Source organism: Candida albicans, chromosome 1 (genome assembly GCF_000182965.3).
Source record: "Candida albicans SC5314 chromosome 1, complete sequence".
NCBI lineage: Eukaryota > Fungi > Ascomycota > Pichiomycetes > Serinales > Debaryomycetaceae > Candida > Candida albicans.
Window position 1 is genome coordinate 392,980 of NC_032089.1, and position 24,713 is coordinate 417,692.

General features: G+C 33.6%; 12 protein-coding genes across 12 annotated transcripts, besides 1 other annotated feature; 8 read left to right on the forward strand and 4 right to left on the reverse strand. All coding sequences in view use genetic code 12, as the record gives it.

Moving 5' to 3' along the window:
• Positions 1-316: 316 nt before the first annotated feature.
• Positions 317-1,381, forward strand: CAALFM_C101910WA (uncharacterized protein; the record flags this gene model as incomplete). Its single annotated transcript, XM_707864.2, has 1 exon — positions 317-1,381. One exon carries the CDS (start codon positions 317-319, stop codon positions 1,379-1,381), a length of 1,065 nt encoding a protein of 354 aa, XP_712957.2.
• A 1,226-nt stretch (positions 1,382-2,607) lies between these two features.
• On the forward strand, positions 2,608-6,432 carry ROA1 (Roa1p; the record flags this gene model as incomplete). Its single annotated transcript, XM_707863.2, has 1 exon — positions 2,608-6,432. One exon carries the CDS (start codon positions 2,608-2,610, stop codon positions 6,430-6,432), a length of 3,825 nt encoding a protein of 1,274 aa, XP_712956.2.
• Positions 6,433-7,611: 1,179 nt separating this feature from the next.
• On the forward strand, positions 7,612-8,998 carry CAALFM_C101930WA (uncharacterized protein; the record flags this gene model as incomplete). Its single annotated transcript, XM_019475069.1, has 2 exons — positions 7,612-7,640; positions 7,927-8,998. 2 exons carry the CDS (start codon positions 7,612-7,614, stop codon positions 8,996-8,998), a joined length of 1,101 nt encoding a protein of 366 aa, XP_019330614.1.
• Positions 8,999-9,283: 285 nt separating this feature from the next.
• CAALFM_C101940CA (signal recognition particle subunit) lies at positions 9,284-9,790 on the reverse strand (the record flags this gene model as incomplete). The annotated part of the gene is made up of 1 exon (XM_707861.1): positions 9,284-9,790. The coding sequence occupies one exon, from the start codon at positions 9,788-9,790 to the stop codon at positions 9,284-9,286; it is 507 nt and encodes a 168-aa protein (XP_712954.1).
• A 374-nt stretch (positions 9,791-10,164) lies between these two features.
• Positions 10,165-10,710, reverse strand: CAALFM_C101950CA (uncharacterized protein; the record flags this gene model as incomplete). The annotated part of the gene is made up of 1 exon (XM_707860.1): positions 10,165-10,710. The coding sequence occupies one exon, from the start codon at positions 10,708-10,710 to the stop codon at positions 10,165-10,167; it is 546 nt and encodes a 181-aa protein (XP_712953.1).
• A 166-nt stretch (positions 10,711-10,876) lies between these two features.
• Positions 10,877-11,264: a long terminal repeat ((alpha-1a) Long terminal repeat (LTR) associated with the transposon Tca1; about 388 bp long, 5-10 copies per genome).
• A 1,505-nt stretch (positions 11,265-12,769) lies between these two features.
• CAALFM_C101970WA (uncharacterized protein) lies at positions 12,770-13,048 on the forward strand (the record flags this gene model as incomplete). The annotated part of the gene is made up of 1 exon (XM_019475070.1): positions 12,770-13,048. The coding sequence occupies one exon, from the start codon at positions 12,770-12,772 to the stop codon at positions 13,046-13,048; it is 279 nt and encodes a 92-aa protein (XP_019330615.1).
• A 645-nt stretch (positions 13,049-13,693) lies between these two features.
• Positions 13,694-15,331, forward strand: HGT1 (Hgt1p; the record flags this gene model as incomplete). Its single annotated transcript, XM_707859.2, has 1 exon — positions 13,694-15,331. The coding sequence occupies one exon, from the start codon at positions 13,694-13,696 to the stop codon at positions 15,329-15,331; it is 1,638 nt and encodes a 545-aa protein (XP_712952.2).
• A 3,029-nt stretch (positions 15,332-18,360) lies between these two features.
• HSP30 (Hsp30p) lies at positions 18,361-19,389 on the forward strand (the record flags this gene model as incomplete). Its single annotated transcript, XM_707858.2, has 1 exon — positions 18,361-19,389. One exon carries the CDS (start codon positions 18,361-18,363, stop codon positions 19,387-19,389), a length of 1,029 nt encoding a protein of 342 aa, XP_712951.1.
• A 448-nt stretch (positions 19,390-19,837) lies between these two features.
• CAALFM_C102000WA (uncharacterized protein) lies at positions 19,838-20,839 on the forward strand (the record flags this gene model as incomplete). The annotated part of the gene is made up of 1 exon (XM_707857.2): positions 19,838-20,839. The coding sequence occupies one exon, from the start codon at positions 19,838-19,840 to the stop codon at positions 20,837-20,839; it is 1,002 nt and encodes a 333-aa protein (XP_712950.2).
• A 271-nt stretch (positions 20,840-21,110) lies between these two features.
• Positions 21,111-23,294, reverse strand: ZCF24 (Zcf24p; the record flags this gene model as incomplete). Its single annotated transcript, XM_019475071.1, has 2 exons — positions 21,111-23,157; positions 23,236-23,294. 2 exons carry the CDS (start codon positions 23,292-23,294, stop codon positions 21,111-21,113), a joined length of 2,106 nt encoding a protein of 701 aa, XP_019330616.1.
• A 178-nt stretch (positions 23,295-23,472) lies between these two features.
• CAALFM_C102020WA (5-formyltetrahydrofolate cyclo-ligase) lies at positions 23,473-24,096 on the forward strand (the record flags this gene model as incomplete). The annotated part of the gene is made up of 1 exon (XM_707855.2): positions 23,473-24,096. The coding sequence occupies one exon, from the start codon at positions 23,473-23,475 to the stop codon at positions 24,094-24,096; it is 624 nt and encodes a 207-aa protein (XP_712948.1).
• A 2-nt stretch (positions 24,097-24,098) lies between these two features.
• CAALFM_C102030CA (uncharacterized protein) lies at positions 24,099-24,542 on the reverse strand (the record flags this gene model as incomplete). Its single annotated transcript, XM_707854.2, has 1 exon — positions 24,099-24,542. One exon carries the CDS (start codon positions 24,540-24,542, stop codon positions 24,099-24,101), a length of 444 nt encoding a protein of 147 aa, XP_712947.1.
• Positions 24,543-24,713: the final 171 nt, after the last annotated feature.

The following is a 24,713-nucleotide window of genomic DNA, read 5'->3' on the forward strand; positions in this document are numbered from 1 at the left end:
AAGTTGAACTAATTGCTATAAAAACCAAAGAAATAGAGAAGGAAAATAAATCGTACTTATAGCATTTTTAAATTAGAAATGCAAAATTCTATTTATGAAGCAGATTTTTAATTAGTTGGCCTCATCAAAGAACACTTTGTCCAAATTCAATTTAAAGAATACAATACTATCGAGCACCTGAAAAGTGGAAATATCTTTGGAAGCACTTAATTGAGATAAGTTCTGTAATACGTATTCTATGAAATTTAACTAATTGAAACACTAAAAACTTTGCATCCCAGAAACGCATCAAAAAAAAATCAAAAAATACCAAGCAATGAAAATTTCATCCAGTCTCATCTCACTGATTAATAAACCCACCAGGATAGTTCCGTTGATGTCAGTTAGCAAGAAAATCAAGTTAGACAATATGGCTAAAATTTGTACTCATTCAGGTTCATTTCATGCCGATGAATCCCTTGCTGTTTATTTATTAAAATTATTACCTAAATATTCTCAAGCCGAATTAGTCCGTTCAAGAAACCCAGAAGATTGGGAATCTAGTGATATTGTTGTTGATGTCAGTGGTAAATACGATGGTGTCAAATATTTTGATCATCATCAACGTGAATTTGATACTACGTTCAACGAAAACTACACAACCAAATTATCCTCTGCTGGGTTGGTGTATAAACATTTTGGTAAAGAAATAATCAAAGGAGTTTTGAAATTGGAAGATGGCAATCCAAATATTGAATTGTTGTACGACAAAATATATAAGGAATTTGTTGAAAGTTTGGATGCTAATGATAACGGTATCAGCAATTACCCTAAAGATATTTCACCAAAATTCACCGACAAAAACATTACATTACCTTCCATTGTGTCACGATTGAACCCAAGTTGGAATGAAAGTTGTACTGATGCTGACTATGATCGTCAATTCTTGAAGAGCAGTGAATTGATGGGTACTGTATTTGTGAGTTTATTGGAAGGATACGGTAAAAGTTGGTTACCTGCCAAATCAATTGTTGCTAAGGCATTTGACAATAGATTTGAAGTTGACAAATCTGGTGAAATACTTGTATTGGATCAATTCTGTCCATGGAAAGAGCATTTGTATAACATTGAAAAAGAAAACAATGCTGAAGGTTTGATCAAATTTGTGTTATTCAAAGATTCGAGTGGAAAATGGAGAGTATCAACAGTCTCCGTCACCTCAACCTCTTTTGAATTTAGATTGGGACTTCCACAAGAATTAAGAGGGTTAAGGGACCAAGAATTAAGTGAAAAATCAGGAATTGATAGTTGTATATTTATTCATGCTGCTGGATTTATTGGAGGAGCTAATACTAAAGAAGCCGTTTTGGAATTAGCCAGATTGTCTTTGAATACAAAATAGAGTACATAAGAAAATGATAGTAAGTAGTCTTATAATTGTCAAGAATTCAACACACTCCAAATCGAACAGTCATTCTTTGCTATATAGTGTAGTTGGGTGACGACTTCCCAATAAGTTGTTCCCACTTCTTTTTTGGTTTGTTGTTGTCTCTACTATTATAATGCGGTTCATTGTTGGTAAGCGCAATTTCGGATGGATGTTTGGAATTTCATTTATCCGAGAGCAGAAAATGAACTTTTGTTACCCAAGCTAATGGTTTTCTTCAAGGCTAACCTTGCCCACATTTCAACCACAGCGCAAAAGCGCTTTTCATATTTTCACAATTTGTAAGGCAAAGTTGGAAGGTAAACCCAAGAAAAATTGTAATCGTTTTGAAATGTAGTAATTGTAAGCACAGTGTTTTGCGAGGAATTATAAAATATCCGATGAGTTTACTTGGCATGGGTTTACATCGCATCCACATTCCTAATTAGGCATTAAGGTAAAACTGGACTTTCTTTTTCTCGTTCACATTGTATTCAAGTGGGTGGTCATTAAAGTTTTATGAGGAGCAACAAAAGTCATTCAATACATAAATGTTTACCTACTACAAGAGAAACAACTCGTTGTTTGATCATTAAGTTATAGATCCCCTCGATGAATAACTATGGCACGGAACAACGACGGAATAAAATAACAAAACAAGAAAGTCCTACACAAAACCGTTTGCCTTTTTTTGCAAATTTCGTAACTGTGTTACTTTTTTTCGCATTTACAATTGCGTTAAAATTGAGGAAAAGCAGCTTATACCAGACTGTGAAGATTCATTAAAGTTGTTATTTAAAAGCCATAGATTGATATTACAATATATGTCATTATTATATGATCCACTAACCTTCTAAACAAACATATAGTATTCTTGTCTGTCAACTGTCATCCAAAATTTTAGACTTAACTTTCTTTTTTATCTAAGGTGTTTTGCGCTTTTCATGCACTGCATGGTACACAAAGCTTAGTTTCAAAAGTAAGAAAAAACTGAAAAGCAAAATATCCTGCATATACCAAATCTTATTAATCATCATTTGGAAAAAAAAAATCTCTTCGATATCTCTCTTAAATTAGAAACAATATATATATAGACCCCCTTCACCCAATTTATGGTATTCATATTACTGTTTACTGTTTTTTCTCCCCCTTTTTTCTTATTTAATACAACTTTAGATGTGTACACTTTTTAGTCAACAACTATGAAGGAAGGTGCTAGTGTATTAAGTATTTCATCAGAAAATCAAGTTGGTGTCAAAGTTCGTAATTTGACAGTATCTGTTAAATCACAACAACAAAAAACAACTAAACATACTGAAGATCAGGAGGCACAATATGAACAAGGAACATCCAAGATATTAAACAACTTGTCATTTGATATCGAATGTGGTCAACTTGTGGCAATTATGGGTGGGTCAGGTAGTGGGAAAACCACATTATTAAACACTTTATCACAACGAACCAATATCAATAATAAAAACTTGGGGTTTTCTGGATCTGTTACCTATGAAACTTCTAGTCTGAATAAACATATCAAGCATGCATATCTTTTACAAACAGATATATTTTTGCCTGGGTTGACCGTATGGGAAACATTATCAACACAAGCAGACTTACGATTACCTTCACATGTCACTAAACAAGAAAAAATTGAATTGATTGAATATATTTTAGATGTTCTTGAATTAAGTCACCTTAAAAATACATATGTGGCTTCATTTTCCCTGAATGCAAGTACTTTATCTGGAGGAGAGCAAAGACGAGTATCATTGGCCATACAAATGTTGTCGAAACCAGCAATTCTATTTCTTGACGAACCAACAACTGGACTAGATACATCATCATCTTTGAAATTAGTTCACGTTTTGAAGAAACTAGCGTCACCAGAATACGGGATCACTATTATTTTATCCATTCACCAACCAAGACCTGAGATTGGACAACTTTTTGATAAGATTTGTTTGTTGACCAGAGGAGGAAGACTTGTTTACTTTGGAAATTTGGCCAATGCCGAGATGTATTTCAATAATCTCAACTTTTTGGGCAGAGATTCAGATGATCATTCAAAACACATTTTGGAATACATTATGGATTTATCAGTGAAAGACACAACATCAGTTGAAAAGGAACAACAAACAGTAGAAAGAATCAACAAATTGGTACAAACATGGAGTAATAATCATCAGTTCCAGCAACAACAGGAAGAAAACAGATCTTCCAAAGAATCACATCAATTCAAGAAAAACTTGACGCTTTTCAGTAAACCAAAAACAGATAAGATTTCTTTCTGGCAGGAAGTTAACGTCTTGACGAAACGAACATTTAAATTGACTTTCCGTGATTATAAACGTTTACTAGTTTTCAACGTGGGAATAGTTATTATTGGTGTGACAGTTGGTTGGATGTTCTATCGTCCAAAGCACGACCTTGCCGGTATAAGATCATTGACATCCACTCTTTATGTCGCCATGGAAATTATGGGATTTGTACCAATGTATTTTGAAATCGAACGTTTGTGGGAAACAGATGGTGTATTTTTTTATAGAGAATATCTGGAAAATCAAGTGAGTATTCCTGGATTTTTGATTTCCCGCAGATTAGGAAAACTCTTTTTAGAAGATTTGCCCATGTCATTATTGTTTTCCATTATTACGTTTTTCATGTGGGGGTTAAGATTAGGAGATGGAAGCCATTTTGGAATTTATTTTGTCGTCGTGTTTTTAATAGAATTATGTTGTATGGGAACAGCTATGTTTTCATTTGCTATTGCCCCCAGCTATCCCATTTCCGCCTTACTTATCAACTTAATTTATCAAATCCAAAATAGTGCCTGTGGATATTTTGTCAATGCAGCAACCATGCCAGTTTATGTGAAATGGACAAAATATCTCGCTTATTTTTGGTATGCATTTGGTGCGTTAACAAACAATCAATTCAGTGGTTGGCACGGGAAATGTCCATATAATGATATCAACGATCCAAGATGTCAAGAATTTTCTGGGGACTATCAAATCAAAATACTAGGGTTCCCAGTTGGATGGGTTGGTGCACCAATTGGTTACTTGGTGCTTTGGACAGTGGGATTCTTTGTGTTGAGTGGTATTCTATTCTATTTCAAACAGCATGATGTAAGCATGGCTAAAACTAAGAAAAACACTATTGGAGAAGGCGAGGAAGATCATGAAGCTTTACATCAAAAGAAAACAGAAAGAGAACAAGATTATATTACTGACAAACATGACTTGGAAATAAATATTAATAATATCCATTTGGATGTGACAACGAGTAACTTATTTGGTCAAACAAAATCCACAAAAACTTTATTAGACAATGTGACTGCATCTTTTCAAGCAAATAAAGTTAATGTAATAATGGGACCCTCAGGTAGTGGGAAAACAACACTTCTCAATTATTTGTCAAACAGACTTTCACGAAATTCCAAATTTATAGCACTGGGATCAATTCGTTTAAATGGTATTCAAAAAATATCTCGTGATCAACTTTCTAAAATTTCTGCCTATGTGACTCAACATGACAGTTCTTTGATTGAACAGTTGACTGTCCGTGAGACTTTATACTACCAAGCAAAACTTCGTTTGCCTTTGGATCAGCATAAATTTATCCCCACTATTATTAACAAATTAATTAGACAAACAGGGTTGGTTGATTGTGCAGATACGTTGATTGGGTCGGAATATGTCAAGGGTATTAGTGGTGGTGAAAAAAGAAGGGTTTCTATTGCTATTCAATTGTTGAGTAGACCTAAAGTTTTATTTCTTGATGAGCCAACTTCCGGGTTGGACTCATCCACTGCAGAAACAATTCTTACATTGTTGGGTGAATTAGCCAAGGAAAACAATACCACCATTATTTTAACCATCCATCAACCAAGTGAACAATTGTTCTATAAGTTTGGATCTTTGTTGTTATTGGGTAGAGGAGGAAAAGTTATATATGATGGAACTTCAGTCGGTATTGTTGAATATTTGGAAAGTTTAGGGTATAATAATCCAGAGGGCCACAATATTGCTGATTATATATTGGATTTAATATCTCGTGGGATGAATGAAGACAAAATGCAACTGGAAAGAAGAGTAGCCGAATTGATTTCTTATTGGCAAGCTAATAGCATCAAGAAATTATGTAGCACAGCCACTTTCCTGCAAGAGATTATTGATTTACCCCAGTACTATTATCAAAGATTGCCAATATTTATTACGTTCCCAACTATATTCCGAAGACAATTATTGACGTCATACCGTGCCAAGGATGTTGTTATTAATCGTGCCGGACAAACGATTTTTTTGGCAATTGTCCACACCTTATATTTTACACCATTAAGAAACACACAGGAAGGGATTAGCAATAGATTGGGGTTGGTGCAAGAAGTGCTTAACTTATATTTCGCTGGATTGATTAACAATATCACATTATACCCATTTGAAAGAAACTTGTTTTATCAAGAATACCGTGATGGAATATATGGGGTTACTGAGTTTGGGTTATCATATTTAATCAACGAATTACCAACAGAAGTTATTCCATGCTTCTTTTTTGCGGCCTTGATTGTTTTTGCTTGTGGATTACCCAGAACGCCACAAATGTTTTTTGCAATGTTTGGTACTGGGTTTGTTTCTATCAACTGTGGTGAATCATTAGGGATTTTTGTCAATAGTATTTTTACTCATATGGGAGTGGCAACCAATGTTTTGAGTACCTTTGTTTCCTTGGCTATTTTCATGGGAGGTACAATGTCATTGCATATGCCTGGATTTTTCAAAGGAATCAATTTTATTAGTCCTATGAAGTATGCTGTCGCTATCTGTGCCAATTTAGGTTTCAAAAACCAGAGTTTCAAATGTAATAGCGAAGCGGCTGATTGTCTTTTAACAACAGGAGAAGATGTATTGAGCTACTACAATATGAAACAAAATTTGGGCCCAATGGTCGGTGGATTAATTGGATGTCTTGTTATTTATAGAGTGGTTGCTATTTTATCAATTTACGTCAGAGTTAAATGGTTTTAGCATTAGAATGTGTATATATGTATTAATAACAGGTAGTAGTTATCTCAGAATGGTTTAAATCAGCAGTTAAAGTATCTGTCTTTATGTTGTATGAACATGTATGGGTTGGTCATAAAGCATGCAACGCAATACTAAAAACAAGAGGTGGTTTCTGGTTCTATATTTGAACCAACATTAATCTACAAATATAACATTAATTATAATCCAAATGAGTACCACTTGGTATAATATCAGGTTATCAAGCTCAATGCTGAATTGTTGCTGTTTTTCCGAAAACTTTCGATTTTTATGCTTGACTAGACTAAAATTTGATATGTAAAGACTAAGTCTAAGTTCTTATCAATTTTACCCAACATTTTATACCAAAATATGCTAGTAATCCTGAAGGATTTTGATAGTGGCTAACAAAGGTTATTGTTGGAAAGTGATAACCATGTATATCAACTAATAGTTGTATTATAGTAGTGTCTATATATCAAATTGAATTATATCTTTAACTTTAAGCCCTTGATAAGGAAGTAAAAATAAAAAAAGGAGAAAGGAGGGGAAGGGGGGGGGGAGGAAAATCAAAACAGGGAGGGAGCAATTGGTGAAACATGCAAAGATTATGCGAGAAACAGTATCACAAAAAATAGGAAGGAAATTATATCCCTGAAAATTAGCGATTGATTAATTTAACTTAAATCAAAGTAAAACCACAACAAACCAAATAAGAGTTTAATAACCACATTGAGGAAGTATTCATAACAAAAATGAGTACCACACAAATTCCTGATTGGTTGAAATTAAAAGAAGCTGATTCTACAGGAAGTACACAAAATTAGATATGTGTGTTTCGATAACCATTTGGAAATAGTTGTGGTATTATTTGTAGTTAATTGGTAATTATAAGTTGTAGTATTTGTAGTTTATCTTTGCTTTTGCTACTGATTCAATTAGATTAAAAATAAGAAATATTTAATAAGAACAATTTAGAATTATACTATATAAATACTGTACTAATTAGTATTAGTAAACAATACTAACCTCACCACCACCACACTATCAAGATTATTATTTTTTATTTTTTATTTTCATTTATTTTTTTTTTTTGCTTCTACAATTTTCCTTTACTATTTCTTTCTTCTTCTTTCTTTAAGTTAATCATTTCCTGTTTGATTTATTTTCATCATTAGGAAAATGACGTTGTATACTTATACAATTAGATGGTATGTTAAATCAATCCCAATCAACTGGAAAGATTGTTCAATATATTGATTTTGTGATATCAAGGAGGGGCGGATAACTCGCGTACAAGGAAATTTTTTGTTGTTAGTTTGTTTGTGTGGTTGATCCTATTCGGAGTTTGATTCTTATCAATAATTTGATGAAGCTGGACTACACAATCAATCCATTCTAGACATCAAAAATGTGTCAATCATAAAAACAATAAAGCAGTGTTTCATTATTTCGTGTGGGTTTAAATGTCAAGATACTAACAAATTTTTTTTCTAGGCCATTGAAAGATGAAAACATTCATTCTATTCAAATAACTGGCAATTTTGACAATTGGTCAAGATCATTACCTACTATCAAGTCGACCAAAGAATATTTGCAAGAGATAAAATTGGAATCTAGACAAGATGTTGTGTTCAAGTTCATTATTAATGATGACCAATGGATTGTCAATGATCAATTTAAAGTGACTCATGATGAACATGGCAATTCTAATAATATTATTTACGCTGATGAGTTGGTTGAGGAAGTTGATAAGGAGAACAAAGCAAATACAGGCGCCACAAGTGAATCCAAAGATAAAGAAAATGCACCGGAGTCAAGTTTATCTGAGACAACTGTTGCTCTCAAACCTGAAGCTAAATCTGCATCCAAACCAATTGCTCTCAAAAATGACAATGATGCCAATGATCTACCAGAACCAACTATTCAGAAAGAGCAACCTAAATCAACAGAACAACATGAAAGTTTAGAAGCAATTGGTATTGAAGATCACGAAAGTTTTGTTGAGCCCGTGGTATCTCTGAAATCCCCATCGAAATCAATCATTACTGAGGATGATATTATTTCTGACATTGATTCGCACGGTGACAATGTTCCTAAGAAGTCAGGCGACCTTCCACAACCATCCTCAACTCAACAGACATTGAATCAGGTTTTAACTCCGTCCTCGTCTTTTGCAGCTGTTTCGTCACCTCCAGTTTCCTCCGATTACGAACACCTCGATACAAAACACGAGGACCAAGAAACTGAATACAACACTGCCGCTAATTCTGGAGTTTCCACCGACACCCAAGGAAATGAGATAGTTAGTACATTCCAAGAAAATAAGCCAGTCAAACCAGTATTATTGCCCCATGATTCTGAATCTACTCTTGAAAGAACTGGTAGTGAAACTAACACAAACAACAATAACTCACCTCGTATCCCTGGACATTATCCATCTAGTCCTGAACACAAATCATCATCAACAGCCTCATTACAATCTGGCAATAACGCTGGTGAAAATGACTCGCAATATACGGGCAAGCGTGAAAGCTTGATATCCAGGTTGAGAAATTTATTTAGATAATTTGTTATTTTCATCTTCATTATTTGAATAGAAAGGAAGTGGAGAGGAAATATTGAAGACTGCTTTGTTGCAATAAAGCAAACTAAGGATATATGTAGCTTTTAGTTGTTGTTTATTCTGTTTTAATAATAGTATTAATTGTTTTGAGAGTTTGAAGGTGTAAATAGTGTTCTCCTTTTCAGTAGTTCTACAACGTTACGATCAGTATTCTCATCAATGACTATATTACCTTATCAATTATATGCATGTGTACATTATATTAATCTATTTCGAAACATCCACCTATCAATTCTTTTTTTTCTTCTTCTTGTTCTTCTTTTTACTGGAAGTAGTAGTAGTAGTTTTTTCCTCTTTAGCATCAGGTTTATTCTGTTCAATTTCCTTTGTAGCCAAATTCTCTGATTCTGGAATAGGAGTATTTTCTAAACTTGGTTCGATTGGTTTTTCATATTTCACATTAGTCATTAAACCAGCTAATCCCACAACATGTAAATTATCATTAGTTAAACCTTTGGGACCAATGAAATTTAATAATCGTGACAATTCTTTAGATTTGGTTGTGGTGTATCTTATACATTTCCCAGAATTAGGTTCATAAAGTTTGAAACTTACAGCATGAGTTGAAATTTTGTTTGATTTTGGTTTGGATGTGGCTGCTGATTCTGAAGTTGATTTTTTAGATTTTTTAGATACATTGGTATATGTGGTTGATAAAGTTGTTGTTGTTGGATAGTTTGCTAACAAGTCGGTTGATAACTCTATAAACTTCTCTATGCTCGTCACTTTAGGCATTATGGGTAAATAATTGTTGTATATTATAGCTTTGGTAAGAAGGTTTTTGATTGTTGAAAAGAATTTTTTTTTCCATTTCGATTCTCACACAAATTGATATTAGAAGTCGTGTGGCACAATTCAATTGTATACGAACCCCAAGAACTTGTCTTACTGTCAAACAAACATTGTACATAGTGGTATTGCATGAAGAACTATTGAACATATATTGAGTTCAGTAGAGGGTGTCAATTACTAGTTATTCAAAGACTTTTTAAGTTTACTAATAATACAAAAATTTATTAACTATATAAAATGCCACATCTATTATTCTTGATTGGTCTTGTTCATAAAAGAGACTGCGCTATCTGTTAAACTTCCAGAAAAGTTCTATCTCATCTATATTTAACAGCTGGTCCCTTTTCTCTTCTAGCTTGCAATTTTTGTTGACGTTTACTAGTAGCAGAATTGGTTTGTTTAGTTTCTGCTTGTTGTTCCTCTGGTGTAGAGCCATTTGATTTATTCTTTTTAATGAATGGTAAAATAAAATTACTCAATTTGTAAATAGCAAATCCAGGAATTATCAAGTACCCATACCATACTTTATTACTTCCAAAAATAATCATCAAAATATCGAACCCCCAAGTCAAATAGATAACATCAAAATAATATTCATATAAACTCCCCAGTAATCTAATGTCTTCACCACTTGAAACTAAAGAGTTACCATTGGTATATTTGGGACGACCAAATTTTTCCAAAGAATATTGTAAAAATATACTTGGGATGGAGAAAATTATCCACGGTTTATAGGAAGATGGACGATGGAAAATGGAGATAATTAAAAACACAATAATGTTAATTGATGCGGAAATGATTAATAATTGATTTAATATGTTGGTATTGGCTACTGCCAACTTCTTAGCTGATGCAGATGCCATTGTTAATATTGTTAAATTGGGTAAATAGTATGAAGGAAGCTTTGGCAGGCGTTGTTATTTTTTTCACCAATTATTATCATCACCTGCGGAGGTTAGTCAATTTGAGATTGTGCGAGGGAAAAAAAACGACCTCCATACACTACCTCAAGTATAAGTCCAGTCCAATTGTTCGCTATAGAGAGATTTCCTAGCCGGAATGCACGACAATCCTGAGACGGAAGTCGATCGTCGATGCCCATGGTGCGTGGTGAAAAATTTTCTTAGAAAATTTGTTCTTTCCTTCAACTGCTTTTAAGAAAGGGAGGTTCAAGTGGTTTAAGTACGACGGTCACAAAGATTGCGGCTTATGAGGCCCGAACTGAGTTGAAATACAAAATCAAGATATAATTATATACCTTACTTGTCTATATTGTTTTATAATACATTCTTCAGATATTTAAATTTCTGTGTATCATCCTATAAAACAGAGATACATTCAGTACATTTAGTATACTGAGTGAACTGGTACCTGTGACATTCAAGATAACTGTTTCGCGCACGCTGGCAGACGAACACCAATAGTATGATGAAGAACTGACCATGGTGTAAGAGGTTTGATGGAGTTTCTTTTTTTTAGAAGAGGTTGATAAGCCAACAGATAAGGAGTAACAAGTAACTCGCAACATTGTATAACATAAGTTTATATCTAATCGGAATTTACTAAGAAAATCAATCCATTCAGAAGGCACTCAATCATTGAAAAAACGAGCTTAATGAGTAGACGGTCTGTTCATATGAAACAATTGAAAGGGTTGAATATTGTTTGGAAAATTATATAATTCATGTCAAACTGGGAGGCTTAAATTATGGTCACTCCACAGATTATGAAACGTAGTTACACAATTCTTGGACCTGGAAATCCCACAAGAGAGCGTTAGTTAGTTTGCACTCTCCTCACCAGTTAAACTACCCATGATTCTCCAATGTGGCTTATTTAAGTATCAGACAACAGATACATGGTTTCCAAGTGGTCTCATTTTTGGTTTACTGGAGTCTGCATTCCCCACAAAAGTACCTTTCGAAACTAATTAATGTAGCTTCTATTTGATAGCCTCTGTTATGGAAATAGATTTTCTCTGCCCAGTGGGTGTAATTATTCCCAGCTGGAACTATTCCGATAGATATGTTTTAATGTCAATTTAAATCTTGTAATAATAGTAAGGATGCGGTTTATCCGCGATCTTCTTAATACCTGTGGAGTTACTCCAGAACAGAGGTTCAATTTTTTCTTAGTTGGTAAATTATCCGAGCAACACGGGGTAGCTTGGTTACTCCAGTTGAGTATGTAAACTATAGATGAAGATTTCAACACGCAATTATTACCCCACCTTGGCGAATTACTAATCGACCATTTGTTAATCCAGAAAAAATTATACACAAACACTGCCTTTTTTTAAAAAAAGCGTTATTTTGATGGAACGATAATTAACGATGGTTCTGCACAAAAATGTGGTCCAAAGCCCCAGACTATTCTGAAATATGATTTGTTACTCAATTTAGTGAATAATTAAACATAAAATCTGGAGAAAAATTTTTTTTTTGCTCTCATGACCAGTGGCAAATTCTGGGTAACGAGGCTTAACATTAATCCGCAAATTACCTGGCAACAGAGAAAACACCCAAAAAGTTCTGTCGTACGAGAAAACCTACAGTTGTTTCCGATTTCTCCGAGCACTAAACACAAAGAGACCAGTAATGCTAAAAAATTTTTTATTTCTGCATTACTGATTTTAGCAAATACACGTCTAATTTATTGTATTTGTTAAACATTCTTTTCCTGAAATTTTAAGAAAATGTTTTGGTTTGTTGGAATTCCATTTAAACGGTACTTTGGGGTGCAGACAGCAATCCATTTGGAGAGTGGCAAGTCTACACGAATTTAGCTAAGGTTCACTATATCGTGTAACAAGAAATTTCTATACCAAATAAACAGCACTTGATTGAACTACAATATGTAAAAACTTGCTTTTATTACCAGTCTTCATACATACCCCGGTCTTCTCTTTTCAATATTCTGTATATGTCTTTACAACTCTTAACACTCCGTAAATGTGCCTTTCGAATACTTTTGCAGCTGGATATTTTTCCGGTGCACCTTTTCAGTTATCTTTTGCAACTTTTCGCGAGCAATGACAAAAGTTTGGGGCGTGAGGCAACAAAATGCATGGCATTACCAGTACAGTATCGCCACAAGTGGTTTTCCTTGGCATTTCTTGATTGTTTAGTAGAACAATTCAATAAGACTTTTTTGATCATGAATTTTTTTTGCCATGAAGGTGCTTTCATTGTTCAAGGTTGAAGGGGAATTGAAAAATTTGTAGAGTCACAATCAAATGACTTGATAATTTGATAGAAAAAAAAAAGAAACCTTAAAAAATATTCATACCAATGTATGCATAACCATAAAGAACTTACTAATTATGCACCTGCAATCAGAAAGTCATTTCTTACGATGATTTGCCAAATGACCGTAAAACGACTAGCAAAAACAGTGACATTTTTTTTGAAAAGGTGGAGATGAAAACCATTCTGGTTTGTTTCGTCATTTACACAAATATTCGACACAAAAACTATTAATTCAATACAAACAAAAAAATGTGCAGGAAGTCTTGGAACCGATACAAAAATTTTTACAAACCATGTACACTATTGTTTTGGGGAAGAATTAGTCGGGGAAGAAGGCCCAGAAACTTGAGTAAAGAGTGGATTCAACACTTTATAATAGTATCATTTTGTAACACAAAAATGAAATACACCCAATAAAAACTGTTGAAACATTTATCCGTCAAGCTTATTCGATGGAGTACAACACTTTACATTTCTTCCGAAACAATAACTATATAAACCCATGTAAGTCTCCCCTCTTTTGTTTCAAACATCTTACCAATTTTTCTCTTCACTACTTTTCCAACTTAACAATCTTCACTTATAATCTCAACGAATCATGTCGTCCAAGATCGAAAGAATCTTTTCTGGACCTGCTTTAAAAATCAATACTTATTTGGACAAGCTTCCAAAAATTTACAATGTTTTCTTCATTGCTAGTATATCCACCATTGCTGGTATGATGTTTGGTTTTGATATTTCGTCAATGTCTGCCTTTATTGGTGCTGAACATTATATGAGGTATTTCAATTCTCCAGGATCGGATATCCAAGGGTTCATTACTTCATCCATGGCTTTGGGTTCTTTCTTTGGTTCTATTGCCTCCTCATTTGTTTCTGAACCCTTTGGTAGAAGATTATCATTATTGACTTGTGCTTTCTTCTGGATGGTCGGTGCTGCTATTCAATCATCAGTTCAAAATCGTGCTCAATTGATTATTGGTAGAATCATTTCTGGTATTGGTGTTGGTTTCGGTTCTGCTGTTGCTCCAGTTTATGGTGCTGAATTGGCTCCAAGAAAAATCAGAGGTCTTATCGGTGGTATGTTCCAATTCTTTGTCACCTTGGGTATCATGATCATGTTTTACTTATCCTTCGGATTGGGCCACATTAATGGTGTTGCTTCATTCAGAATTGCTTGGGGACTTCAAATTGTCCCTGGTCTTTGTTTGTTCTTGGGTTGTTTCTTTATTCCAGAATCTCCTCGTTGGTTGGCTAAACAAGGTCAATGGGAAGCTGCTGAAGAAATTGTTGCCAAGATCCAAGCTCATGGTGATCGTGAAAACCCTGATGTTTTGATTGAAATTTCTGAAATCAAAGATCAATTATTATTGGAGGAGTCCAGTAAACAAATTGGTTATGCTACTTTATTCACCAAAAAGTACATTCAAAGAACCTTCACTGCTATTTTCGCCCAAATTTGGCAACAATTGACTGGTATGAACGTTATGATGTACTATATCGTTTATATTTTCCAAATGGCTGGTTATTCTGGTAACAGTAACTTGGTTGCTTCATCCATTCAATATGTTATCAACACTTGTGTCACCGTTCCTGCATTATATTTTATTGATAAAGTAGGTAGAAGACCATTATTGATTGGTGGTGCCACTATGATGATGGCTTTCCAATTCGGTCTTGCTGGTATTTTGGGTCAATACTCAATTCCTTGGCCAGATAGTGGTAACGACTCAGTCAACATTAGAATTCCAGAAGACAATAAGTCTGCCTCCAAAGGTGCCATTGCTTGTTGCTACTTGTTCGTTGCTTCCTTTGCCTTTACTTGGGGGGTCGGTATTTGGGTCTACTGTGCTGAAATCTGGGGTGATAACAGAGTTGCTCAACGTGGTAATGCCATTTCCACTTCTGCTAATTGGATTTTGAATTTCGCTATTGCCATGTATACCCCAACTGGCTTCAAGAATATTAGCTGGAAAACATATATCATTTATGGTGTCTTCTGTTTCGCTATGGCTACCCATGTCTACTTTGGATTCCCAGAAACTAAGGGTAAAAGATTGGAAGAAATTGGTCAAATGTGGGAAGAACGTGTTCCTGCTTGGAGATCAAGATCTTGGCAACCAACCGTTCCTATTGCCTCCGATGCCGAATTGGCAAGAAAGATGGAAGTTGAACACGAAGAAGATAAATTGATGAATGAAGACTCTAACTCCGAATCCAGAGAAAATCAAGCCTAAATGGAATTTAGTCGCAACTTCAATTCTTCATTTTTTCAAATTCATTATTTCAAAATACCTATTCTGTTGTTTTCAAATGAAAAATTAGTATAATGTTTCTTTAATTCGTTATGTGTGTAGATATTTGTTATTAAAAGAATAAATACTTTTTTATCAGTATTGTTTTCGTTAGTCCTACTTGCTGAAGATTAATTTTTTTTTTCTGAAGCAGTTTCGTCAAAAAGTTGTGGTAAAGATATTTACCTCCAACAGCTTATTTAGACAGAATTGACAAGTCATATAATAAATCAGTATTTGTCACTTCAACCTGTGCAACGTATGCGTTTGCCACAATGAACATTTGTCAATTGTTAAAAATGCAAACCAAGTAGTTCTAAACAGCTATTCATTATTGTTGAATGGCTACAATAACGTTTATTCAATCATCAAGCAAAATAGTAACCAGTTCAAGCTAGTTACTTTTGAAGACTATCACTACGCAATAGTTACTCGACAACCAATATTTAACAATACACCTAAAGGGAAAGTCCACAACCACACTAAACACCTGTTTCTAATTTTAAGTTTCAAATATAAGGTACCATATTAATTAATTTTCTCAATTCGTTTGCATGTCAATTTTACAATCAAAAACTGTTTATTGTATTGCCTTTACTTTTGTTGCTACAAATGCTGGTTTGATCTTGTTTGACGAAGATGTGTAGATATAGTTTTCCAACTGGTTGCAATGGAATATATTAACTTACCTAATAGAGTAATTATGGAACATTGGCTTCGTCTTTTTCTGTACTGATTTAGGTTTCGTCTCCAGAATCCATAATATTCGTGCTACATATTCTCTACAAAACTTTGACAAATAGTGAACATCCTACTTTTTTTTTAAACTTTTTACGTGAACCCTAAATACCGGAAACTTAGTCGAGATATTTCCACAACAAATGCATTTTCATTATAAAACTTTCGTCATTGGTACTTCTCTGGTTATTTAAAATAGACTTTTGTCATGATTTTTTTAGGTTTTAGAGAAAGGAGCACTTTCAAATATTAAATATGTGGTTGGTATTAAGGAAGGAATAAAAACCAAAAATAAACTAAAAGTTCAAATAAGCAGAGACGAATGTCAGCCAGTTACATACATGACTATTGTTAAACATGCAGAGAGAATGACTTTATTAATTGGTATTCTTTTGCTTTCCATCAATTATCGTGATGATGTAACACCAACTGAGTATACTAAGTTCCATAATATTAAATGCCGCAAATAGCTTAATTATTACTCAGTTGTACTTTACAATATTTGTCTTTCTAATTGGTATGTAACGTTGAGATTTTTGGTTTAATCCATTCATTGACATGTCAAGTATTTTCAAGAAAATGCAATGAAGAAGGGAAAGACGGGTACTACTTTAAACACTACAAATCAATTTTTCTCCTCAAATAAAGCTTTAGTAATATAAGAAAATTATAATGGATATGCACTTGGTGACCACTACTAAAATGTTTGCTATAAGGGTTAATTGCAATTCGGTTGCAAACTGTAGTTTAGAGTCACTCTCAATACATCCACACATGGATATGCAGAAAAATACCTTTCAGACCATTATACGCATTAGTATGGTTTGACTAATACTCAAATACCACGCATATACAATGGTTAAGTTCTGGTAATGCTCATGGTGGGCTCGGGTAGGACGGATTAGACTACAAACCATATGAGTAAGTCGAAAAAAAGATGTAAGGTTTGTCAATGAATAGTAGACTCCACAGTTTGTTGTTTACTTTCATGATTTTGCATTTAGCGTTTAGTGGTTCGAATAATTTACATTTTCCATGACCTTTCTCTGGTTATAGTGTTTTTTTATGTTACCTATTCCTTATGATCCGGTCCCTTAGATTCCATTCGCTTGCTAGTGTCAATCCTCAACAACACCCCCATCTCTTGATCTTATAATGACAAATTGCTTTCCACATAACAAGCACATGCATTATTTTTTTAACTAGTTGATATTGAGAAAAGGTTTTGGAAAGCCCCGTGTAGTGAAACACTCAACAATACAACAACAGCCAGTAAAATTAAAATAAACTTAACAAGCAAACTCAAATCAAAAAACAAATGTAAAAAATAAAGATGACATGTGGGTGGTAGTGGGAAATCTTATAACTCTTCCTTTGATCATATGTACACATTGAGCCTAGAACCGTCTAGTGGGATGTTTGGAGTAAACGAGGGATTTTTCTTCCTTTATTTGTGTGTATCATTGTTTCCAACTCCATTCCCCCCTTCCCCTTCTCTTTGTTAATTTACACCAATTGTCACTTTTCTTTTACTTCTCTCCCCCCTCGAAAAGTTTATAAACCATTTATTACTAATTTGTTTCATTTTGTTAAGGTTTCCCTTTATTTCATTCTGGAAAAGTTTATAGTTTGAAAATAAATAAATGAATGTGGTAATGTGTGATCATCTGCAAGGTTTGCTTTCCTTTTTCCTTTGTTTCCACTATTCTTGAGAGGGTTATTCGATATTCTCATTTAGTTTATGTGTTTATTTCTTTTTCTGCCTTGCCTTTGTTTCCCTTGTGTGTATGTTTTTCTATTTTTTTTTTTGCATCCACATACTCCGTGTCGATTATTCGAAATATTTCCACCACCACACAAACAATACCACTAAATTTTTATATCCCTCTTTTCTTTCATATTTTTAAATTAATGACCTGCTAGCAAACTTTCGTGAAATCCAATCCCTTATATATGTTAAAAGAGAAAATATAAATAGGGGTAGATATTTACCCCTATTTTTTTTAATTCAGAAAAAGAAGGATTATTATTTGGTTTTTGATTTTTTTATATTTGTCTTTACTTTATACCCTCAACTACAATCTAACACAAAACTTCCTCCCTTACCCCCTTTGCTTACAATTCTTTTTTTTTCTTTTAGTCTTATCTAAAATTATTTTGCAATCATAATCAATCCAAAGGAAACTAAATAATAATATATAATAACGAAAAAAAAAACACCTTTAATAATCACAATGTCCGCTGCTGTTTCAACTTTATCCGATATCATCAAACGTAATGATGCTGTTAACGTGAACCCACCAAACCCAATTATTGATTTACATATCACTGAACATGGTAGTGATTGGCTTTGGGCTGTTTTTTCAGTTTTTGCATTATTTGCAATTGTGCACGGATTCATTTACAGTTTTACTGACGTTAGAAAATCTGGTTTGAAGAGAGCTTTATTGACTATCCCATTATTTAATAGTGCTGTTTTTGCCTTTGCTTACTATACTTATGCTTCTAACTTGGGCTATACTTGGATTTTGACAGAATTCAACCATGCTGGTACTGGTTTTAGACAAATCTTTTATGCAAAATTTGTTGCTTGGTTCTTGGGTTGGCCATTAGTGTTGGCTATTTTCCAAATTATCACCAATACCAGCTTTACTACTACTGAAGATGAGTCTGATTTGCTTAAGAAATTCATTTCTTTGTTTGAAGCTTTGTTTACTAGAGTTTTGGCAATTGAAGTTTTCGTCTTGGGTTTATTGATTGGTGCTTTAATTGAATCTACTTACAAATGGGGTTATTTCACTTTTGCTGTTGTGTTCCAATTGTTTGCTATTTATTTAGTCATTAATGATGTGGTTGTTTCATTTGGTTCATCTTCTCATTCAGTCTTTGGCAATGCTCTTATCCTTGCTTTTGTTATTGTTTGGATTTTGTACCCAGTTGCTTGGGGTTTGAGTGAAGGTGGTAATGTTATTCAACCAGATTCAGAAGCAGTGTTCTATGGTATTTTGGATTTGATCACTTTTGGTGTTATTCCAATTATCTTGACTTGGATTGCCATTAATAACGTTGATGAAGAATTCTTCACCAAAATATGGCATTTCCATTTGAAACCAGAAAATGAACATGCTCCAACTGCTACTGAAGATGTTGAAAAAGCAGTTGGTGAAACCCCAAGACATTCTGGTGATACTGCTGTTGCTCCATCAGGTGTTCCAGACACTGGTGTTGCTCAAGCACAAGCCGAAGCTGAAGAACGTATTTAAGGGCTACGTTGATGAACAATTGATCAAGATTTAATCTTGCCCATCGTCATATTCCCCCCTGATATCTCGTTAATTATTTGTTTTCTACAATATTTTCTTTTTAATTATCTTTGTTTTTTTTCTTTTTCGAATGTGAAGCAATTTGCTGCTGTTTCGGTATAATTTTGGTTCCACATTGTTGAATCAAGTTTTAATTTTTTAATTCAATTTAATTTAATATTCTTTTTTTTAACTTATTTGTTTTCTGTCTTTTATTTTAGTTTTCTATTACTATATATAAGAATTTATTAATAATATATACACTTCCAGTTTTATCTAATAAATAATAATTGCAAAAGAGTTGGCATGCCACATCACACACCACATTTTAGAGAAAGAAAAGAAGTGTAAGTTAGTACGATATTGCCCTACTAACTAAATAATTGTCTTTAACGCGAGGCAATTTACGATGGCAATTTTTATTAGCAGAAAAAGTAACGGAAAGGCCAAAAAAAAATACAATTTACTATCAATTAAAAGCAATCAAATCCTCTTTGCTTTCAGACAGTGTCACTTGTTCCATCACCCTTGCTTTCCCTATTACTCATTACATACATCAATGCCACCAACACAACCTACACCTACAAACTCTGCTAATCTCAGATACCGAACTCCTTTACAACAACTTGTGACATTGGCTAAAACACAACAGTTTTATTGGTTCCTTGGCCATGTTTTCGCAGTGTTATTTTTCATTCTTAGTACCCTTACAGGGTTTTGGAATCGTCATTCTTCTTTGAAATACTACCGGTTTTCATTATTATCAATTATATTGACGTATTTGATTGTTATTAGACAAATCCATTTCAAATCTACTTTTAAACTTTCAAGCATCAATATCAGATTGTTGCGTGATGAAAATGTACAATATTTATTGTTGGCTGTTATATTTTATGTCTCGAGTTTTATTATTGGCCAAACAGGGTCTAGTTTATATTCATTTGCCATTTTCGCTGTGTTTCATGTGCTGACTTATTTCCAAAACCATTTATTATCTGTTTTTATTGGTGACATTGCCACACAAAGCAGAATCAGTTCCATGATTTCAAATTTTACCAGCAAATTCAACCAACCAGCATTGATTGCTGCATCCAATGCAGAAATTGTATTGTTGGTTGTTTCAGGGTTCCAATTAATCCCTAGTGCATTGTTGTTATTGTTTAGACGTAACATAGTTGAAGTCTCTGTACAAGTATTGGTGTTTGTGGCCATTGTGGTGTTTAACAAATTGAGATTTGATTCTAATCAATATACAAAAGTGGTGGTTGAACAAATGGATTTGAAAGTGAATCAAACGCTTGCACAAATCAACAGTCCACAATTGTCACAATTGTACCAGAATGCTCGAGCAGGTGCATTAAAGTACCTCTCGTTGATCAAATTGCCCAAAGAAAGTGGTAAAAAGAAGTAAGCTATAGCAGATTCTTTACTTTCACTTCATCCTCGGTTTTTTTTATTAGTTCATCAAGAAGATAGATTTATCAGTTGTAAGAATTGTGTAGAAACATGTACAATATATGTAATTTTTTGAAAGAGTTATAGTGTGTGAGTGGTTCACAGGTAAGAAGTCAAAGCAGCTCAAGAGAAGAAACATGTAGTGTGATGATATTTACCTTTGAAAGTTTAAATAATTGTGCATTCATCAAACCAATGCTATGAGACTATCTTATCCTACTGCATACCTATATATCCAGCCATTTCTGGAGATTGAAAATATCATCATCTACCGACATCAATATATTATCCATATCGTCAAAGAAATACTGTTGAGTATTCATATACCCACCTAAATTTGCACTGGAATCGACATAAGGTAAATTTCCAAATTCCAAAACTGCATCTTGATTGCTAGTGTCCATGGGGAATGCTTTTGATGCAGATTCATGACCCAAAACATTATGTGGATTTAAATCTTTTTCCATATCATCCAATTCAGTGAGATCACATACTAATTTATCCAATTTTCGAAGTCTTTGTAATGCCAGTTTAGCACTAGCACTTCCATCCGACATGATTTTCAAAATACTTAAACCTTTCCTCAAAAATAATAATGTTGTTTCTGATCGATCAATTTTCAAAAACACCAAAATGGCAAATAGGGCAATGTTACAGACATTAATGTCAGTACATGAAAATAATCCCAATTTGTTATATTTTTGTAATTCTGATAATAATTCAACGGAACAAAATGCTGCATCAATACAAATCGATGATAAATGATCAACAAATGCCGATTCATATCCATTATTCTCATTTAATCGTTTGTAATTTTCAACTTTATATAGTAGGAATGGCTTACCAATATAAATTTTTGCCAAATAATAAGTCAAATTCAAATGAATACAAGCACGATATCTTGTTGAGCTAGGATCTAAATTATCAATCTTGGTATAATTGGGAAAATTCAATTTACATTCTTCTAAATCCTCAACAAATTTCCTAATAATTTTAGGATCTATCGATATGCTTTGATCTTTGTGTGATTTTGATTTTGAACAGAATAAATCCATAATATCTCTGAAAATATAATTCATTTGAATAATTGATATCTGACTTAAATGATTTGAAAGTCCAAGATTACTATAAAGACCACGCATATCAACGGGTAATTCAACAGTTATATCCTCAGGTGCAATTGTTTCGACTCTTCCAATATTCACACCGTGTCTTCTTTCCATAGTATAGCAAGTCCACCAAAGACGCTTGAAAACTTCACGATCTTCTTCAGGATAATTCTCAAACGGTTCTTTTAAATGCAATTTATTGGCAATGGCAATTTCTAATGCTAAATTCATAAATGTATAACCACCATCTATTGATTGGAAATTTTCTAATTTGTTCGTTGTCATAAACACTCCAAATATAAGTAAACATTGAATACTTTCCACTGATTTCAAATCAATTAAAAACCCAGCAAATGGTAATGCGGCATAATAACACATTAACCCTGGTGTTGTATCAGGAGTGACTTTGGGCATTGGTGAATTGTCGGCAATAAATTCAAATCCACTAGCAAGAGCAAGCATGACCAGCACAATACTTACAGTTGTCCAATTATTGACTAAATATTCTATATCATTTTCTTGTCTTTTTAAAAGTAATTGATCCACTTGTTTATAAAATCGTCCATGATGAACATAAAAATAATTTGTTTCACAAATGTTTAAGAAAATTCCTACCAATTTACGTATTTTATTATCATCAGGGAAAACTTCTAATGCATTTTGAACTAAGACTTGTAAATTGTGTTTGGCATATATGTTACTATTGGCAAAAACACTAGCTGCCAATGTATTTCTTTCCATAAACCTTTGGTTTTTGCTATTGTCGATGAATCTAATAAAACTTTGGTCTGTTGGAGATACATAGGTATGATTGAAATTCTTGAGTGAGTTCAATTTTGATTCGTTGTCTTCTGATTCAGGGGGCTTAGTCGACGTTATAGGAACTCCAACACGAGGTAATTTCAGTTTATTTATACATACTTCTCGTTCAAATGTGTCAGTGTTTTCTCGTAAATACTTCAAATCGATATCGGGAAACAAATATTGTATTATTCTTTCTAATTTGCAAGTATAGGTTCGATTCTGTGCATATTTTTCTTTGAAATCAGTAGGATTGGAAGGCCTTTCTGGAGCAGAAATGTTACATTCTTGATTGGATTTGACACATTTTAGACATGGAAACCCACCATCACATTTTGTTTTCTTAGATCGACATCGGTTACACCTATAATTGAATCAAGTTAGTAAAACAGTTGCCATGATGTTTTTTTTTATGGGGAGAAAGTGCTCAAATTCAACTTACGCTACAGTAACTCTTTTTCTTTCTTCAAATGGCTTGATTTTTCTATTTCTCATTGGCATGGTGTTGGGGTGTGTAAGTAAGAGCCATCAGCTAACTCAAATTGTGGAGAAGTTGTGTCTATGTGTCAGTTTGTGTTGATAATTTTTTAGGTTTACTATTTTTTTTTTGTTCAGGCTGGCACTGATCCATATAAAAGACTTCACTCATCAGATTACCTTCACAACAATCCAATTAACAATGACAAACTTACCACTCAAAGAAGTCAAACGGCAATTGCGAAAGCAACTTAAATCTAATTTAAAAACCATTACCCAAGATTCATTAATCAAACAATCTCATCTAATCCATCAAAACCTATTGAATCATGAGTTTTTCAAAACTGCCAACAATATAGCTGTGTTCATGAATATGCCTGATCTGGAAGTTAAGACTATGGAAATTATTGAAAGCTGTTTTAAATTGGGCAAGTCTGTGTATCTACCACGATGCAACTATGTTTCTTCACCAGGAAGAAAATCAAATTATATGTCATTACTTGAAATGCCTTCACTTGAAGCGATACACCAACTTAAACCACAGGGGAAATATCAACTTTTAGAACCATTAACTGGAAATGATGCAATAGAAACTGGGATTTTAGATCTAATAATTGTCCCTGGTGTTGCGTTTGATAAGAATAAGAATCGTATGGGTCATGGTGCTGGCTTTTATGATGAATTTATAACCACTTTCCATAACAAATTTAAAAGGAAACCATATTTGTTAGGAGTTGCATTACAGGAACAAATTGTTGATTATATCCCTACAGAACCCCATGATTGGAAATTAGATTCAATAATAACATCTACAAACGTCTATTAATATTAATCTCTATGAAACACTCCTACAATACAATTTTCCAACATTCTATCAACATTAACCCAACTATGATATTTATTGAAAAGACTGGTTCCATCTTTACCAGCACATTTCATGATTTCTTCAACACCACCAGGGTGAAAATTTATATATGGAGTGATATTATAAACTTTACCATTAATACAAGTCCAACAATCTTGTAAACTCTTGTGTTTTTGTAATTCTTGTTTATTTATCGAAATATATTGTGGTGGTGGAGTATTGGCAGGAACTCCTCGTAACTTGTGTCGTGGTTGAGTTCTATTTAATTGAGCCCAATCAAGTGGCGAATGACCTGGTTGTAAAATTACTTTCTTCCGTTGGTTTGCTGCAGCACTAGATGTGGTTGTTGCATTGGCTGCTCGTTGAGCTGAATTTATAGCGGGGAACAAACCTCTGTTTGAACCCATAGTTGGAGGTGGTCGTAGAGATGAACTTGAAGTTGGTGGTTTTAATGATGATCGGGAGGAGGAGGAGGAGGAGGAGGATGATGATGATGCTAATCCTTGATTGGTATTTTGCTGTAGTTTTTTGTTCAACTCGTCTAGTCTAGATGTCATTTGTGTAGTTTCGTGTATTGC